This window comes from Tinamus guttatus, unplaced genomic scaffold, assembly GCF_059628265.1.
Source record: "Tinamus guttatus ecotype Peru unplaced genomic scaffold, ASM5962826v1 Tinamus_guttatus_pri_ptg000246l, whole genome shotgun sequence".
Taxonomy (NCBI): domain Eukaryota; kingdom Metazoa; phylum Chordata; class Aves; order Tinamiformes; family Tinamidae; genus Tinamus; species Tinamus guttatus.
Genome location: NW_028288780.1, coordinates 3,954,963 through 3,974,790, shown reverse-complemented (window position 1 = coordinate 3,974,790; position 19,828 = coordinate 3,954,963). Strand labels below are relative to the sequence as shown.

Sequence of the window (19,828 nt, the reverse complement as noted above, 5' to 3'; positions counted from 1 at the left end):
CATTTCTTTATAGCTCACTGATTATACTTGCAGCTGTTTGTATTGCTGCGGGAGAAAAAGAAAAGACCTCACCCCCTGATATCCCACCTCTGTACCAATTAAAGCTGCTTTACAGCAGTGCGATTATGAAAACCATATGCGAGGTTAAAAGCTCTGAATGTTTGTTTTTGAAACACTTGCCATTTACATAAGACTTTTGCTGGATCCTCAGCTACATGTTAACTTGCTGAATCTTTATTTTGAAAGACAGTGTTCAAGAAATGAATTTGAAGTGTCGGACACTTCCCCCAAGTTCGCTAAACATTCGCATGACAAGATTGCTCTTTCGTTTATTGAACAAGAAAGGCCATTTTTTTTAGAACTCACCTCCTTGAACAAGTTGCTCTCTTTTTTTCACCCTTTCTCTGCCCCGCAGGATAGGCACAAGCGAGGCAGGAAGGCCACATCTCTGCCTTGTGCGAGTCATGCACCGCGCATGGGAACTCCACAGGCTCTGTGCTAGAACTGCCAGAGAGGCTGCACTCCAGAGAGCGCAGACAGGACCTTAGACTCCTCCTCTTTGATCTTATTCTTGAAAGCATTCCCAGAAATCTCTGACGAGCAGAAAACAAGAACTTGTAGGTTTGGTGCTTAAGGCACTTGGGTAAATACCAGTAGGTTAAATTGCTTATTTAAATTTTTAGATCCCCTTAAAAATACCCTACATCAATGACACTTGCACCATTGTCCAGCTGACATGCAACAGAGAAAGATATGCTGCATGGCCTGGGGACTTATTTAAGTCCCAGGCTGAGCACTAGGTCTGAGCAATTCACATAAAAAGGTTTGGTTCATTCCAGTGTGAAGTGAGTACTCTTCTAACATGAAACATTTGCAAACTCAAATTTGCAAATTTGAGTTATGGATAGGGGAGTTATGGATTTGTGTTAAAATCTAGGTGCCTTCCTGTCGCTTGCCTTATTGCAGGGAAATTGTAGGGAATCAGTGCTTTTTTGTTTGCACAGAGAGTAAAAGTATTCAGAAGTATCATTTGCTTTTCCTTCCCATATCCAAATGCATCATATCTCCAATTTCTTCATCTGCTTGTTTTGTGATTCTGTAAGTTTAAAAAAATAATCATTAGATATTGTCAGGCCTCTGAGCTCCTGCTTCTTAGCGCTTGTAATTGTGTTCACCAGTGCTGAGCCCATTTCTCTCAGTATTGACTCCATCCTTTTGTTAGAGATAGCAATGAGATAATACTGTGTATTTCAAGCAGGATTCTTAAATGTCTATTTGAACAGAGCTCCTCCAGATTTTCTTCCAAGTCGTCTCCAGTCTTGTCCATTGCTCTTACCAAGTATTTTGGCAGCAATACAATAATTCTCTTGCTTGGTTTTCTAAAAAATTGGTCTTTCCAAACTCCCCACCTCTTTCTTGATCAAGCGACTAATACACTTTTCATGATGTAGAATCTGGTTTCATTTTCTTTTTTGCTTGGTTCAAATAACTTGTCATGGCTGCAGGTTACTGATATACTTAAGAGGGGGAGAAAATATATATTTTTGTGTCTTCTTGTCTTTTGTTGCTTTTAGTGGTAAATAAATTATTTCTAGTAACTGTGGTAAAAATACAATTAATATGTTGAGCACCAGATGGAGGCAGTTAAATCTTTTAAAAGATTACCATGCAGTTGTGCCTGAGTTACAATGTGACTTGTCAGCTAAGATCAAAAGCAAATTTGCCGTTTCTTTATTACCATGACTACTTTGAAAGACCTGCCAAAATCGACAAACTTGAGTTTACTGGCCTCTCTCTAGACTGTTGGCAACAAAATATATGACATATGGAAAGAGCTGCAAGGAGGTTAATCACACCACCTGAAAGCTTTTTCTGCACAAGGTTGGCCGTCTAGGAGAATCACTAGTTCTTTATCTCCTTGAAGCACTCTCTCTGAATGTAATTTAAAGGTGACACCGTTCCCATTCTTAGCTGTTTTTGAAATTACATCCCTGTGTGGCATCTCTTTCAATAGAACTTCAAATGTAGATGTCTTCCTTTTGGGGGAGGGAAGGAAGGGGGAAATGAATTGTGAGGAGGAAAAGCCAAGAAAGATGGGAAAAAGGGATGCTTTGTTTAGATAGCTCTAGTAATACAGTGTCTAGCTATTCTGTAGCATTTGTGTAGCAGTTTTATCTGCAGATCTAAATAATGTGAGAGTGGGGAATACAAGGCAGACAATAGTGTAATGACTTGTTCAAAATTATACAGTAGGTGAGTGGTAGAGCCAAATTATATATATAAAGAGAGAGAATTTATATATATAGTTAATACTTCATTAGTCATTGTTTTTGGGCAGCATGTAGGGTCCTCTATTTTACTCATCAGGGATGAGGAAAAAAGGTATATTCCACTCCTCCAGCCCACCTCCACCTTAACCTTGGATGCAGCGAAGGGCAGAGCTTGCCCCTAATTGTCCTTTACGGTTCATTTCACTTTCACAGTCTTACAAGACGTTTGGACTTTCAATTTAGTATCATGAATAAACACAAGAAAGGACAGAAGTAGCTTTCTTGCACTAACAACCTTGCCTTACGTAGCTCAAATTGATTTATTTGGGTCAGAAATCAAAGGCAGTTTCGCTTCTGCAGCTGGCAGAGTAACTATTAAACTCAAAAACTTTCAGAGGCACCTTAAAAACCCTACCTCTGTCTGCATATTTTACCTATCACGGTTACAAATGACAGCTAAGATCATTGTAACTGGAATAATTAAGAATGTAATATCTTATTTCACCTGTGTTCATGCATTTGACAGTTTTACATATTGTCACTTTCATAGTTTTGCATAATGACACCTTCGCAATCACTTAGGCAGTGATTTTTCCTCTGTTCATATAGATTTTTCACACTACAAGGGAAAAATTTGGAGGGATTTCTAGATCTGTTATTTTCTGAACAGAAATTGGCTACAAGGAGCCAGAGTAGATGTACTGAAATTGTTTACTTCATTTTTAATTCAGTTTAATTGAATTTTTTAATTTGGTTTAGTGCAATTGCATTTTATTACTGATAAACATGTGATTATTTCTTAAACAAGTATATTTTGTGTTTTCATTCTAAAATACGTTATATTATTTATGTATTGTAAGGATACAATATTTATGTTTTGTAAGGATACAATATTTGTTTATGGAAAAGATAACATGGATGATAAAGATAGTGTCAGGTAATAAAAGTAGAAACTCAAACAGTTCATATTTACAGAAAGAAATGGATTGCATAAAAATAAAATAACTAGTTTTACTGCAGGTCATTGTCAAGTAGCCCAAAGACATATTTTTTGTATTTATGTGGAAAAGTGTTTTAGCTTCTCATACGTATGAGATATTGCCCTGGAGATGCTAAGAACATTGATGCTGCTTCCACCTTGATGAAAGCAGCATTTGACTGAACTCACCAAAGGGCAGGGAAGGTGCTGAACATCCTCTGAGATGCAGTTCATGAGCTCAGGCATGACGCAGGCTTCTATTCAAAGGGCTCCGTGTTGCCCCTCATTATGGACAGGGGCAGCTCCTGTGATAGCAGCACTGAATGTATGTACTGCTTGCAATGACCAATTAACTTAAAAATATGATAAGTACCTTCTATCCCTTTTGATATAAATTCTAATTAATAACTTCATTAATATATTTTGATTTTTGTGCATGAATTAACTTTGTGCTCTGTGCCACAGTATTCAAAAGCAGATAGGCATCCTGGGCCGATGCTGGACAAAGTGATGGAGTCTAGTTTTTCGGGTCCTCCGTCTTTCCCCGAGGCCTTGTCTCCTGAGAGAGGAACCCAGACCATCAAGCAACACAGGTGAGCAGATGGCACTGGGGAAAATGCAGCAGACGCGTTGGAAACATCATTGGTTTGGTGATGCATATACAAGATTATTAAGGATCGTGTTTGGGACATGGTCAGGACAGTATGGTACTAACATCAGCTGCTTCATTAAGCAGATGCCAAGCATGTTCTTAGCTGCAGAGATAAAAAGTTTTAACAATGCTTGTTGACTTTATCTACATTTTAAAAAAGTCCTAGAGGAAGCATTAAAAAACATCACCAAAACTATAGACCCAAACCAGTGACTGAAACAACTGTAGTGTGAGAAGCCATTAAAAGCAAGATTCTGCTTAGTGACACGAGTGACTTCTGTCTCCTCACATTGACAGGGCTGCAGACTTCCAGCCTTTCTCACTGTTTATTTAAGCAGAAAGCACTAGAAAGGACTGATGACTTATTCATGAAATGTGGTAATCTTTGAAAACAGTCTTTTAGAAGTTTATATGTAAGATGTTCCCAAGAGCAAAAAAGAGGAAAATCACCTATCACAGGATGCCATTTGGATTAGGATTCTGTTCATACCTTTTCATATTAAGGTAACGGAAACCAAACTCCTATCTCATAGAAGTAATGTTGCTGTTGGAGTAACAATGAAAATATCTCGTTCAAAGCAGAGTGAGAGAGGAAAAAAGGCTGAGAAAAATCAAGTCAAAATTACAATTAGATAGTCTAGAGGGAAAGACTTAATAATTAGGATCAAGGACTGTCTTTTAAGCTTACTAAAAATATGGGATTGCATGATGCTCAGGTCCATATTCTGTAGCATTTGGTGTAATTTGCAAATGTAGGGCATTTCCATTGCAGTAGGACAGTCAGCTACATATTCTCTCTCTTCTGAATAAGTGATTTGCTTAACCTAACAAGGGTGTTGTATGACCTCTGAAGGGATATTTGCATCCTATTTGCATTTACGTTACTTAAGCCTTTAATTTGGCATGAAGAAAATAATGTCAACTGTTGTGTAAGATCCACTTCCTAGGGCTCTTATTCCACAAACTTCAATATATGCTTGCTGAACATAGATGAACTGTGGAACTGTTTCCTGGAATGCTTTCTGCTTGAGCTTTTGGAGGGATTTTTATCTCAATTCAGTCAAGGTGGGGGTAGGGGAGAAAAAAGCACAGTGACATTCGATTAACTTTAAAAAATTTAGATTGTTTTGATGACATACCAAGACATTTTCCAAGCTTAAAATGTAGAGAGAAATTGAAGACTGAAAATATTTCTTCTGTTTATAAAGGTCACTTAAAATAAAAGTTGAATAACTCTAGGCTTCATATATTCCATAGGGAAATTACTGAGAAAGCCATACTGAATTTACAGTGAACTAATGTAAAATTCCAAAGTGCTCATTTTAATGCCTTTGCTCTCCAAAGTCTCTATACCGGTGGGGGGGAACAGATGGCAAGCAATAGTCATTAGCAGATGGCAAGCAATGGACAGCATCAAGACTCTGCTTTAGAACAGTTTTGCTGTAGGATGTGGAATCACTGGCTTGATTTTTATAAAGAACCTCTTCTGTAGTTTTGTACCTTAGGATTTACTGTACCAAACCTTTGTTTATAAAACGATAGATTTCAACATGACAGTGCTTTATAAGGTTTTTATTTATGCATCGTATGACAGCTTCCTAAGTTTCTTTGTGACTTTTTTTCCCTAGATACTGTTCAAAATAAATTTGTGAGGCTTTGCCTGAATACTTCATGCGGTCTCTTTTTCTGATCTCCATCTATCTATAACTAGTTCTTGTTTATGTATGTTTCATATGATTAAATGAGGAAACTTTTAATTAGTCCTAAATGTTCCTCCTTTTCATTCATTTGAGGTCAGTTGCCCACTGCCCAGTGACAGATGTTAGCTGGAATTCTCAGGTATCCTTAAGAAGGCAACTTAAAGAAAAATAGAGGAAATGTGGTTAATATTATGTATAATGTCTTAAGAAGCTGACATAAGCCTGGAAAAAAACAGTGCATCTCTGCAGTTCCCTGTTTTTTACAACTGTTATGCCATGTTACTGGTTTATTTCTGCTCACCATTGGCATTTTATGTTCCACAGTTAGAACTGTTTTCCCTACTGATATTTTCAGGGATGCTAGTGGAGGGGTGATTATTTCTTAGAACCAGTAGCTCTCTGTTTCCAGTAAATAAAACCAATATAACTTGCCAGGCAGTAAGATTGCCAAGGTGGGAAGTAATTTTGGGTTGCTTGTGATTGTTGCTTTTCTAGTGGTACATACAAAACAAATTTGACTGACAGAGATCACCTAGTCATTTCACGCACACTAGCAGATAACCATTTTCTCATCTTCATGCAGAGTACTATAGAGATGAAAAGACTTGCTCTTACCCTTAAAATATTTCACGTGAATTATGCATTTTTATTACTGTATAAGAATCTTGTATCATGTGCTTGTATGTGTAAAACAGTTCTTAACTTCTGTCAGAGCTGGAAAGTAGCAAGTATATTTCCTGTAAAGTATAAAATATGCTCAAAAATGTACCTCAGACTGGCTGTTGGATTTTTTAAAAAGAAAAACACCCCCTCCCCCCCAGTGTTTTTTCTTCTAACAGATAGAAACAAATTATGATTTTGTTAATTATGGGAATTGATTTGTGATCCCTTTGAGTAGCAGGTAATTAGTCATACTGACTTTTATTTATTCATTCATCATGTATTTCAGAGGGATTCATTTCAGACAATACCATGATGAAAGCCAGAAGCAAAGGCTTTCAGCCTGTTATCTTAAAAAATGTTGGATAAACTTACTCTAAACTTGAAAATTTTCTGTGGTTACATTTTCAATTAATTTCAACTCCATAAAATATAGTAAAATAAAATAATTGATTTCATTTAAATTAAATGAAAGGATAAGCAAAAGTAATTCTGCAAATAAGGTTATTGATTTTTAAAAGGACAAATATTGATAAGCTAAAACAACTAAAGATGTGAAAAAAGAGGAAGCCTAAATGTCATGAGAGTGAATTATCCCAATGAAAGGGCATGATCTTATGAAGAAGTTTACTAAAAAGAATACCTAAAAGCAATGGGGTGTAGGGGAACCAAAAAAAAAAAAAATCACAGAGGACCATTTTCAGAAATCACTCTGATTTAAGGATTGCAAGTGATTCTGAAAACAGTCAAGTGTTCTTTAGCTAAATAAATAGGAAGGGTACTATATAGGAAGAAGCAAAACTGGTGATGTGACAGAGATAATATATGAAACAGGCAGGTAAGTCTGAATGAATATATCTTTTTCCAGTTAGGATGATGATTCAGGAACAAAGGTAGAATCAGTAATAGAATATGTGGAAATGGTCTATTACACTCAAGGTAAAAGTAAAATGCAGAGATTAATGTGCTTAGGTCAAGAGGGACTGGTTAGTGTCCATCACAGAGGTTTGGAAGGAACTGGCTCATGAACTCTTAAATCTGGAAGCAAAAATTCATCAAAAATAGGAGTTGGACCACTGCATTACAGAGCAAACGTACCTAAATTTCAGAAGAGGAAACAATGATAATACCTACAGCTGATGACCTACTAAGTTGAATTAGATAGTACTCAAAGTTTTAGGATGGATATTGTGGGGAGGATGATCCTTTGGGTAAATAGAAAAAAAGGATAAAATGTATCCTGTTTACCAGCAGCAGTTCCTGCAACACTACATTGAAGGCTTTCTTTGGTAAGAGCGAGATAGACCTGACCTATACAACCTTAGTCAATATTGGGTTCCTTGTGGTACATGTAGTTATGTGTTAAGTGGGAGAAAGTAGGGAGAGGCAGAACAACTATAGTGGATGTACAGAGGTGGTTAGAAGGGATATAGTAAGAAAATACATTGAGAAGATGAGTGCTAGGCTGAAGATGCTCACTAATGAAGTTCTCTGAGAGTTAGCCTTGAGACAACTCTTACTTTCATTCATGATTTTGGCACAAAAAAGCAGGAACGTGCTGAAGAAATTAGTTAAGATACAGTGTCAATACAGATCAGAATCTTGATATAATAAAGAATGAACTGAATAACAAGGTCATGCATTTAGGAACTAATAAAGTTTTCTGCTCTCAGCTGAGAAACAAACAAGGAAGAAAAGGCTCAGAATGTACTATTGGAATAAAGGAAACCAAATCTCAAGGTGATGTAAAAGATAAACAGGATAAGAAAAAGTATTAGTCAAGACATTTCCATTAGAAAGTCAAAAGCATTAAAACCAGGTCATAAGACTTTGGCATAACTTAATTTGAATATAACATGAGAAATAGACAAGTATCATCTGGTTAAAATGGGCTCATGATTAAAATGGACTCAAATTGCCTTCATGAGATAATACAATAATGTGAGCAATGAATAGTTTGTGTTCCATAGAGAGGATTAGAGAGCCTGTCTTGTTGAGTGTAATAAAATGAAGACTGAAAAGACTCTGCTTATAAATACATCAGAGAGAAGCCTGAGGAGCAGTAAAAGACTTTTTTAAAATGAAGGAATATGGTGGCACAAGGACAAACAGATATGTCCTGACCATAAACAAATTTAAACTGGAAATCAAGAGAAGGCTGAAGCCTCAAAAAATTGTCTGGAATTATAGCCTTAGTCTTTCCAGGTTTAGGACTGGGAATTTAAGACTGATCAGTGCACTAAGGGGAGTATAAGATGGTTGAGCTCAGTGATATTGTAATACCTTTGACTGTTCTGTTTTCTTTTCCTGTTGCATATACCTAACCAGTGGAACTTGTATGATGTCTTTATTCAGATAATATATTTAGTCCTGAGGCACTTGCACAGAGCTGCAAAATCCCTGATCAGTCCCAGTATAGGCTATTTCTGTATATATAAATATGTAATGGAAGTAACAATACTACTGTTTCAGAAATTAAAATGTAAAATTAGAATTGTCGATGCATGCTGGGTGCCGGGAAGCTGCTCTGGCATTTACAAGTGGAGAAGAGAGTTGTGAAAACAGCTGGCTGCTATCCCAGTCCATCATATAGACTGAGAATTTGACCAGCTGTAGCACTTCATACACATGACCTATTAAACATATGTCATTGTGCTACAGTAAATCAGATGTTTTCCTCAAATAATCTTTGGTCTCAGTGTGTTTTTAATGGTTACAAAGACATAGCAAGTAGTAGTATTTAAATGTTTGAAATGTAGGACACTGCAAACAGACAAGAAGGAAGCCCTGGAAAGTCCTCAGTTCCCTAGTACTACAGATTTTTGGCATATAATCTGCATATAATCATAGTGTTATTTTAATCACATATAGTTTCACTGCAGTTCCAAGGATGTTGTCACAGTATTTATTGAGATGTACTTCTGTACAGAGATATTACAGATCCTTTATTATTAAATCTGGAAATTGGTTGTAAGTCTAAGTAGTTTATTTGTATATGTCATTGCTGTGAGTTGTCTACATAGCCTAAAAACGTCTCCTAGAGAACATCAGAAGACACTGGCTGGCAGCTTGGTCTGTCATTGAGGCATGTGTTTGTGGTCACTGACCTGTAGGGGCAAAGATCATAGCTTCGAGACTTAGACAACAAATGTGTAGATGTTGTTACTAGTAGAGAGTAAGGTATATAATGTAGTACAAGTCACTGTATAGTTTTTTACAGATATAGAGCCAGAATATTTCCAGTTGATTTTAGAACCTTTCTTCCTCAGCTTTGCATCCTTCTTTCTGAATTATACTTGTGTATCTTAGCTTGGCAGAGTGTTTAAAAAAAAAAAAAGTAAAAGGGCAAGCTTATGGATGAAGGAGGCTTGCACTAATAGAAAAATGCTTGCATTTAACACAAGATGTACAAAGCTTGAGCTAGTAAAAATGCCAGAAGAGAGAACTTGGTACTAGCCTACTGTTCGTAGCATCTTTCTCTTGAATACCTAGTTGATGGCACAGGACATATGTGGAGTGTGGAAAAACTGGGAAGTTGGGGTTACAAAGTGAATGAATGGCAACAAGGAAAAGATGAGGTAGAAAGACAAAGTGGCAGTGCTGCCATTAGAAAGGAAATTGTAACTGATCAAGCAGGAAAAAGTGGGGGATATGAAATACAGGTATACACACAACCATGGTTATAAGCACTGTTTCTTTAGCTCCATTACATTTATTCAACAGCAAAGAGAAGAAGAGTTGGGTTCTTGCAGTTTTGTAGAAAGGAGAATTATGATTGTCCAAGAATTTTATCACATATAAAGTCTATTTTTGATTATTTGTGTTTTCAATACACATAGTAGTCTCATTTCATCCTCCAAAGGTAAAATGCTATAGAAACTTACTGTGGTATATAGGATTCTATACATATATTTTTACAAGACAATGAATGAATCAATCCTAGGGCCACGTTTTTCTTCAATTTTTGTAAAGTATTTTGTGATCTATTCTGCCTGTTGTAGTTTTCTTCATATCTGAAATCAATTGCTTGCTGTAGAAGTAGGATGTTTGACATTTAAGTGCTTCCCAGATTAGTTGTGCTGCTTCTGACTCAGTGTACCACATAAATGTTAGCTGTTTAAAAATATATGCAATTGTATGCAAATGCTCAAATGATGTGTTACATGCTTAGTTGCCTGATGCAATAAATTACTCTTTGGTCCCATTGAAAGTGTTAACAAGTGGAACACAGTTCAAGTGTCAAGGCTTTTCATGTTTCTCTCAACAAAGGTAGTTCTGACTAAATTCATCCATAATGAGATGTGTAATCAGTTCTGTTTGGTAGCAAGCTGAAAAAAAAAGGGGGGTTGCAGGATGATTCCCAGTTACTCTAATTGTGATGCATCTTTTCCTATTCATGGACACATTCAGCTGTACTTGGAGTTGTGCTTGTGCCTTGAGAAGAGAATATGCTTTGTTTTCACTTAGTTACTCAACCTAAAGTACATGTTCACACAAAATTGTTTGCAAGGATGAACTAGAATTTCTTCATTGGTGCAGAGGTAGTTGAAATAGTATTTTCGAGCTATTTTTCAGTTATTCCTCAGAACTACATTTCTCCATAGTTTATGAATTGCTTGTGAAGCGGTTCAAAAATATTCAATTTTTGTTATTCATGTCTATATTGATTAAAAGATTTTAAAAATGTATCTATAGCTTTCCTTAGTGGGCTTAGTGAGCACCTCAGTTACTGAGCTTGCTTCTTTTACCCAGTGAGACTGGAGTACATGGCTAAGAAATTGTAATGAAAGCTGGAAGGATAAATTGCCTGAAATCTGAAAGGCGTTGCTCCTAGGGAGGAATGCTTCAAGAGTGAAACGGAATAGGTGCGCCTGAGGGGGCCTGTGTTAGTTAACACTTCTGGAGGAAGAATATGCAGATATTCATAGCATGCATTGACAGTTTTGTGTAAATGGAAAAAATTATTCTGGTGGAGACTCTTTTAAAAATTTAAGCAAATTCTTACTATCCTTGTTTTTGGTGCTTCGAGAAAGGAACTTGCTGTAAAAATCTTCCAGAAAAATCCTTTTTAGTAAATATGTCTTTTCCATGCCCACCTATGTTTTTTTTGTTCATTTTTTACCTGCTTTTTTCTGTTAGAAATATTGGAAGCATAAGCACACCACATTAGAAACAGTTCAGACATTCAAGCTCTGCCAGTGCTGGAGCTAGCGTGATTGCAGCATAATGTTAACACACGGCTGCTCACTTGTGTCTAGCCAGCTCCTGCATCATTAGCAGTAAAAATGTAGCAATGTGAATTTGAGTGCAAGGTGAGGAAGCGCAGCTGGGGAGTTTGTATGAGTCCTTGCTGCTGTGTTTAGCAATTAGCTCAAGTTACCTGCATGCATTCAATGAACCCTGTTGCAAGTGCAGAACTTAGTGCCTGTGCATGTTTTTAGATGGAAGACTCTGTGCACTCACTCAGCAGAGAAGAAACACAAGAGCATCAAACCATCCGCAATTAAACAATACCTTTCTAGTCACGAATAATTTTAGTCATTGCAAGGTGTTATGAGTGTAATCAGTGTGTTGATTTTTCTAATGTGCTGACAGATACACTGCAACCAATAAAAAAGGTAAAATCCATTATTCATCAGGATTTATTAATTCAACTGCATCTTTTAATACTCTGTGCTGTAATAACCCAGAGAATATCCTGAACAGAGATTGCTGAGTATTTTATGATGTAGTAGAAATGTTATTATAGAGAATATGGATTGTAACTCACAATTTGAACTCATCTTCAAGATTAAATGGCTAATACTCGAGTTCAACATTAAAAAAAAAAAAAAAAAGCAAGTGGGAAAGTAAAGGATGGGACATTTGTCATTTAAGTGGTAGGATTGAGCCTATTGCATTTCTTATGTTTTGACTTTTGGGAGAGAAGGAGGGGTTTCATGAAAATGGCATGCTCCAGGGAGTTTGTCCAAGATACTTAGTCTGAGAGTAAGTGTGGACCTAACTATAAGTAAAGTTCCTGCTAGATATAAAATGCAGATTGCCTTTAGGACAGGTTATGGGAAAAGAGAAACAAATTTATCAAAAACGTTTGGTGCAAGTGAATTGTATCAAAAATTGAAATTATTCACATAACCAAGGGTAGTTATTCTTAAAATGCACCGCAAAACCTATAAAAAACATCATTAATGATGTGAGAGAATATTAAATAATATACATGTATTTCAAAGCTCTGGGAGATGTCAGGAGAAATAGGAGTATCTGGAAAGGGAACAGCTAGTCATGCTGTACAGTACTGTGACCTGTTAAAACTAGAAATATGTTACGTCTTACCGTTATTATGTATTCCCTTATTCCTGCTTTAGCAAGCATTGAATGTGTCATTATTATAATAAAACTACAGGAATTTCGGAAACAATTTAATTTTTGCCCAAAGTGGGAAAATCTATTATTCTGCAAAAAAAATGCTATGTTAGTTTTTTAAAAAATGCTGTTTTCTAGAATAAGTCAAAAAAAATACCTAAACTTGATTATATCATGTTAAAGTTTGTATTGAATCACATAAAGAAACAACATAGTATTTAGCTGTGCATATCAAAGGAGAATTTCTTTTTTTTCTGTGAAAATCTTGAAATCTTGTCCAATGTGGAGAACATTTTTGTTGGCTTCTTCAAGCTAGGAGTTCATTAGCTTCACTGAAATATTTTCTCTCAGTTTAATGTCATCAGATCAACAAACAGAACTGTCTAGGCTGCTAGGTTATATAATGGGCTCTAAATTCAAGATATGCTTGTGAGCTCAGCTAGATATGATGGACCTATGCTATTTATGGACCTCTGAGGAGTCAACACTGCATACTAAGAATTATGTATGTAGTGTAGGAAAAAAGAAGCATTCCTCATTAAATATAAGAAAACATTTAATTTACCCGTCACTTCTTTTTAATCCTGGAAGGAAGCTGATCTATTAAATATGGAGTAAACAACAGCCAACTGTGAATTGTAGCATTATATTTCCATAGAGAATTTCTACTAACATCGTGGACTGAATACCAAAGTTTACAAAAACAACAATCCATGTATTATTAATTCTGAAGCTATTTTGCAGAAGTTATGAGCTTGCTTTGATAACTTTTCCTGTACTTCTGCCCTTTTTCCTAGAAGCCTGTCTTCATGCTGCAGCCCAGGACAAAAAGGTGGGATTCTACATAAAAATGCCTTTCGGAGGACTCCTCCCTTACCTCGGGGTAGGTTCAATGGAATCACAGGACCAGCATATCAGCAGCTAGAAGAGTCAAGGATGACAGATCAGGACACAGTACCCTGTCAACGGTAAGTAAGAAAATAACCAATGTGAACCAATTTGTTACTGGCTGCAAAATAAAAGGTGCGTTAGTTACTGTGCTTTGCCTTGAGAGTACTTGCAGCACTTTTAGTGAACTGTGGATTCAGGGGTTATAGTACTGAGAGCAGAAGATTGTTTTCAGCATTTTGGCTCTTTGAAGATAATATGTTTTTATTTGGCTGGTCACTCTTTTTGGCCTCTCTAAATCTATAAAAGGAGTGATCAGACAAACTGGAAGTGATTTGCTACATGTTACTTTTTGTAAATGATCCTTTCTTCAGCAATGCTGTGATTTACAGTTCTTGTGCCCTCCGCATTACATTGTTTCTGCCATCAGCACTGTAAATGAAAATTATTCAGGAAATCAACTTTCATGTTCTTAAAATGCATATTGCAAGGTGTGTTTGCTAGAGACTGAAGACTGACCCCTTCACAGTGCACGAAGGATCAGACATTTTTCCTTTTTCTTTCAGCTTTGTAGAATATTGATTGCATATAGGTTCCAGCTAAACATAAGGTTTGAATTTCAGTGTTTCTGAGCATCTACAGCTGCCTTTGAAGTCCTTTGCAATTGCTGAGCTATTTTGCATAATATTTACATATCCCCATTGATTTCCAAAGACTTTCCAGAATCTATATGTATTCTGTGTAAAACTAGAAGTAACTGGGATGAGATACAATGTGCAAGTCTAAGACTATGTGCAAGACTAAGTGCAGTGAAGTAAATGAAATTATACTGCAGGAAGACAGCTGTACTTTAAAGAACTACTGGAATTGGCTTTATGGACTGTAAGACTGGAGACAACTGTGTGTGTAATTTTTTTTGAGGGGGTGGCGGCCAGGAAAAACATAGCCATTATCATTATGACTATCCACTCAGTGGCATCAGTGCTGCCTAAGAGAAAGTGTCTGCATACGTTTGTCTTTGCAGAAGTTCCCCTATGCAAACATACAATGCACACAAGCACCCCAACCACAAACCCCTGCCTGCCTTGACTTTCAACCTTCTGTGGGTGCATTTTAAGAATAAATATCCTTCTTACTATTTGTTTCCTTGTAAGAGAAACCTGTTTATTACTTCTTCCAAGAATTTTATTGTCTTTTGTATAACAATGTAGGCTTAATTCTCTAAGGAAGCTGTGAATTGGAATGCAAACCTTACTTTAACAAGCAGGTAACCACAGTTTTCCTCATTAAATGTCAGTTTTGGGAAGCAGGCTGCTGACGAAGGCTGCAGCATCCTTCTAGGTGCAGAAGTGAGAGAGAAAATATAGCCAAGCTATATTTTATTTTTTATATATATATATAATATAAATATATATTTAATAAAATATATATCTAAATATCGTATATATTTAGGTATATATTTTGTTTTATATATAAATACAGCAAAGCTATATATATTTTTTGATCCAGATCAAAGCTGTCCGGACAGTTGTGTTTACTCTTGAATAGGAACTAAGTTTTGGTATTACACGTACATGTCAAATTGACCTGTGTTATATTTGCACTTCTACAAAATGTTGAACTTTTAACTACTGTTCTGGCCTTAATCTACTCAAGCACCTTATTTTTATTTTGTGCATGTCTCTGTAGACTCACAAAAGTTGTCTCTCAGAAATAGTTGTCTGAATGTATCTAAAGGTACTGTTGTGACAAGAAATCACAGTAGTGTATATATAATCACAACTGTGACACTAAATTCTTAAAATAGTGCCCATAAAAATGAATTACAAGAATGTAAGTAGTAGAAATGAAAATAAAAGCTATCCTTTGATCTGATGGATTTTATGAAAATGAAATCCTTAAAGAACGTAACAGCACTTTTTGCAAGTTATTTTGTGTTGCAGTAATGAGGTAATTTATTTAACAAAAACAACACATCTTTGACTAAAAATATAAACAATTTTAATTGCATTTAATGTGGAACACTATATTTAAAACTAGGAAGAGGATTTCTGTTTTATACTATCTAAATACGTGCCAGAGTTTCATAGTGTTGGTGTTCTCATTAGATTCAATTCAACTGAAAAGTTCCTTGTCTCCTGCAGAAGGTACAGATCTTTCTGTCCCTTTCTCCTTGATCTTTTCCCAATAGGGATGCAAAAATCTAAGTGGTTTGTCTCCATAATTTCTTCAACCTGCTAAAGTTAATCCATTAGCAGCAGCATCCGAAGTTGAGTCAGATTTTGTATGCTTATATTTAATTAAAAAGAGGCTAGTTTACCTGGTTAGTTTTTCTCCAGGTACAAAAATGTGTTCTATCTTCCCATCCTGTGTTGAGGTGAAAGCTTTTCCTGCTTCCAAGAAATAAAAAGTCTTGTATTAGCAGCAGTATCTGATATTTGCAGCTTGAGTCAGATACAATTAATATCAGTTTTAATCAATACCTACTCAAAGTAGGAGAACAACCTGCTTAAAATGAGGTTCTTAAAGAAAACAAACCATCTCCATGCCACTCTCATCCCCTCAGTCTGATAAGAGTCTCTGAGGGTGTCAAGAATTTACATGCAGCTAAGTGGACAGCATTTTATTGTGTGTTTTCAACTGCTGTTTGCATTACATTATATTAACTATTAATATGAACATGCAGATATATAGATATAAATGTGTTTATGTATGTAAGACCTTTGTCACATATACAACTTGCAAATGGTGTGTGTATATAGGTATATGTGCTTATAAGACTGAACTAAAGCCTATTAATGTCCATGAAATGACTCCCAAATAGTCTTTGCATGACCCTCGCACACTAGACAGCTACAAGCATTGGGGTTAACAGCAAAGTTATTTGTACCACATTAAATTCAACCCAGTTTGTATTTTAAGTCCCACGCAATTAGTTAAGTCTCTCTTTAATACTTGTTTTAGGAAGGCAGTATAATTAGTACTCTTGATTCAGTTTCAGTCTTTAATTTAGAGTCCTGAACATTGTGTGGATGAAACAGATAATTACTACTGCATATTTATAAATGTTTAAGTTTCTTTTTGGCCTGGTTTTAGGAAAAGGGTGGAGAGAGAATTGCACTTTGAAACACATGCATGAATGAGTTTATTCAAACAAAAAGCAACATTTTAGATGAAAAAATATAGATACCCATCTTCAAGAAAAAAAATACATTTTTGGGAATGTTAGTTTAATTATAGGAGAAGGTAATCACCACTCTGGACTTGCAGATCTAAGCCTGACAAACAGAAACTGTCTGGTGTCACAAGTCGAAGCATGGATCAGTTTGTAACTAACAGAAAGCTGGGCTAGATATAAATACATTAATATAAATATATTTAAATTCCCAATTACTAAAAAAGAGAACAGTGCATTTTCTGAGATCCTTGCAGTCATAGTGGTTTGAAAAATTATGGAATAAGCAAATGCAAAAGGAAGCAAGACTGGGCACAAATCAGAGGAATCTACAATGCTGTGTTTTCATTTATTTTTTAAATTGTCCTCCCTTTGCAATAGTTTCCCTGATCAGTATTTCATATCAATCTTTATAAAGTTGTTCTTAAAAGGCCTGCTATAAACAGGCTACAAGGGTGTGCAAGCACAATGTACGTGTATCTGCAGCAGTTTAACATGCACAAGAACCATGCATCCCAAAGAGGTGCTTGATCAATTCTGTACCCTAATATTGGATTGTGACTGTTTTATGCACTTCACTTTTCATTAGTTTTCCTTCTGCTAACCAAAAGAAATAAGGCATGTAAAAATACAGGAATATTCCTAACAAAATCTAATGGATTCAAATGTCTTGCAGGAAATATAAATAAATAAAATCAGAACTCAGATACCTGTTTCTATACTAGATATATCTAGATGTTGCTTTCCTTTCCCGTGAGTAAAGCATATGAGACTTCACCATTGCCTTGCTTTGTTAAATAAGTGATGTGATTGCAAAGTTAATGAGAAAGAAAATACGTTCCAGGACTGAGATGTTGTTTATGGTCCTTTGTAGTCATGACTAGTAGAAGTACTAACTTTCAGAGCACCAAATTTCTAGTAATGCTATTTTTCAAATGGGAAATCTGCTTTTTTTTATTGCCAGGTTTCCTTTACTGTATGCTTGCTGTACTTTCCATGTCTGTTTTTAAAATATTTCCTCTAAATGAAAACATTTCTTCATAAGAATAACTACTTTGACTTTGAAACAAAATGAAAATATTGATGAAATTTCCTAAAAGAAGCTTCAGAGTAAATAAAAATCAGACTATGATATGTGTTAGTGGAGGACAAAGGATTTTCCTTGAAAAGCAGCAAAACAGACACTTTCCAGAGTCTAATGCATTAGCTCTATCTCCAGACAAGATCTAAAAAAAAAGAAATCATGCCAACATCAGCAGTATAGCTGAGTGAAAATATTGCATAATTTCTTGAGGTACAATGCCGTTAAAGTCCACTTGTCTGACTGACTGTACAGCCATTTCCATGTTCCCACAACAATATTTTGTTTGACGTTTATTTTTTCTGCATCTTCCAAAGTACTTTACTAATTAGCTATTTGACCCTAAAAGTTCTGCTGTTAAAGTTCTGCTAAAAAAGTTCTGCTGTCCATTTCCACAGTTCGGAATGTAGGAGCAGCATTTTAAATTTAACTTGAAGTAATTAGTCATTGTAATGAATTAGTCACAGATAGCATAACTCTCAGAAGTTTTAAAAAGGAATTGCTATTCTCATATACTGATGGGGAAAATGAGATGGAGAGAAAAGCAGTGCTTTGTCTTATGTGGATCTGGGAATAAAAGACATGGTTCCAGAGTCCAGTGTTGTTCCCAGGGCCACAATATTACTAAGTGCTCCTAGTGTACCAAAAAAGGTATGTTTGCTGAATCTCCTACAACATTTCTACTGCTGGCTGCATCTCCCTTCTTGATATACAACATTTTTTTTTATTATTATTCTTTTCAGGTATTCATCCAGTGTTTTAAAAACTCCTCAGAATACTTCAATAAATATGCAACTGCCTTCAAGAGAGACAACCCCTTATTTTAATAATGTGGATCAGAAGGACTTGGTTGGATATTCATCTTCAAGGGCCAACTCCGTTCCCATCATCCCGTCTGTGGGCTTGGATGAAGCCTGCATGCAAATGCAAAACGTTCCTGAAGTAACAGGCATCAAATGGTGCAAAAACTCCTATTCTGCTGAACTTGTCAATGTGAGTTCCCCAGTCAGTAATTGTCTTATAGCAGAACAACATGAAGTGAAAATATTGCTAGAAACTGTCCAGGAGCAGATCCGAATTCTGACTGATGCAAGGAGGTCAGAGGACTACGAACTGACGAGCCTAGAACCAGAGAACAGTGCGAGTGAAAACACAGCATTTCTGCCCATGAGCCCCGTGGCCAAATCAGAACGAGAGGCACAATTTGTCTTAAAAAGTGAAACACAAAGAGACTCAGTATTGACCAAGTGACTTTGTGTGGGGGTTGTGGGAGGGGAAATAAGAGATTGGTGCATTTGATGCTTTGCTAAACAGGAAAGGAGGAAATTAAATACAAATTATTTATATGCATTAATTTAAGAGCATCTACTTAGAAGAAACCAAATAGTCAATTGCCCTCATATCATAGTGTTTTTTAACAAAATATTTTTTTAAGGGAAAGAAAAGTTCAGGAGAGATGAAGCTTACATCAAATGCTTTCTAGGCAGGATTTTACATACAGTTTCAGTTACAGAGCATTTTAACACTGTCCTGTTTGGCTGTTAGAAGGTTTAGGTTATGTGTATTTTTTTCAGTAAAGTCCAAGACTATCCTTAGATTCATGACTGGTTTCAGGGTAGTGCTGCAGTCAGCTGCTGACCAAGGAGTTGTGCCCTGACCAGGGGAACTTCATCCTGGCACGAGTCTGGGCCACTCTTCACTTCTTGGCTCCAGGTTCATAGCATGAAAACAGACCAACAAAGACCAATTCCTTGTCCAGCTTCTGTGGTTTGGCACCAATTGTGGAATGACAGTAAATCCCTAGTTGAACCAGATGCTTAACCTTACTTTACTGCATAAGCCCAAGAAAGTTGTAAGAGGAGGTTTGAGTTTGGGAAGAGTCCTGTGGGGCTGGGGCCTGCCACAAGGCAGGGATCAGGAGATGCAGCCACTCTGCCCTGCTCTGAGCTTTACTTGTCCAAGCGGGGTCCATGGAGAAAGCAAGAGGAACAAACTGAAAATGCAAGAGTGTGTTTCATGGCAGGTTTGGTTTTGTTTGTTTTTAACAGTGGGAATATAAA

The 19,828-nt window shown here is 36.3% G+C and overlaps 1 protein-coding gene across 1 annotated transcript in view; it reads left to right on the top strand.

Annotated features, from left to right (window-relative positions):
• The window catches only part of NRG3 (neuregulin 3), a 284,685-nt gene extending 265,391 nt beyond the window's left edge, over positions 1-19,294 (top strand). Inside the window, exons 7-9 of the mRNA XM_088526367.1 lie at positions 3,715-3,842; positions 13,422-13,592; positions 18,512-19,294. Coding sequence (XP_088382493.1) covers positions 3,715-3,842; positions 13,422-13,592; positions 18,512-19,019 — 807 coding nt within the window. The 3' untranslated portion in view covers positions 19,020-19,294. The remainder of the gene's footprint in view (positions 1-3,714; positions 3,843-13,421; positions 13,593-18,511) is intronic.
• The last annotated feature ends 534 nt before the right edge of the window (positions 19,295-19,828 follow it).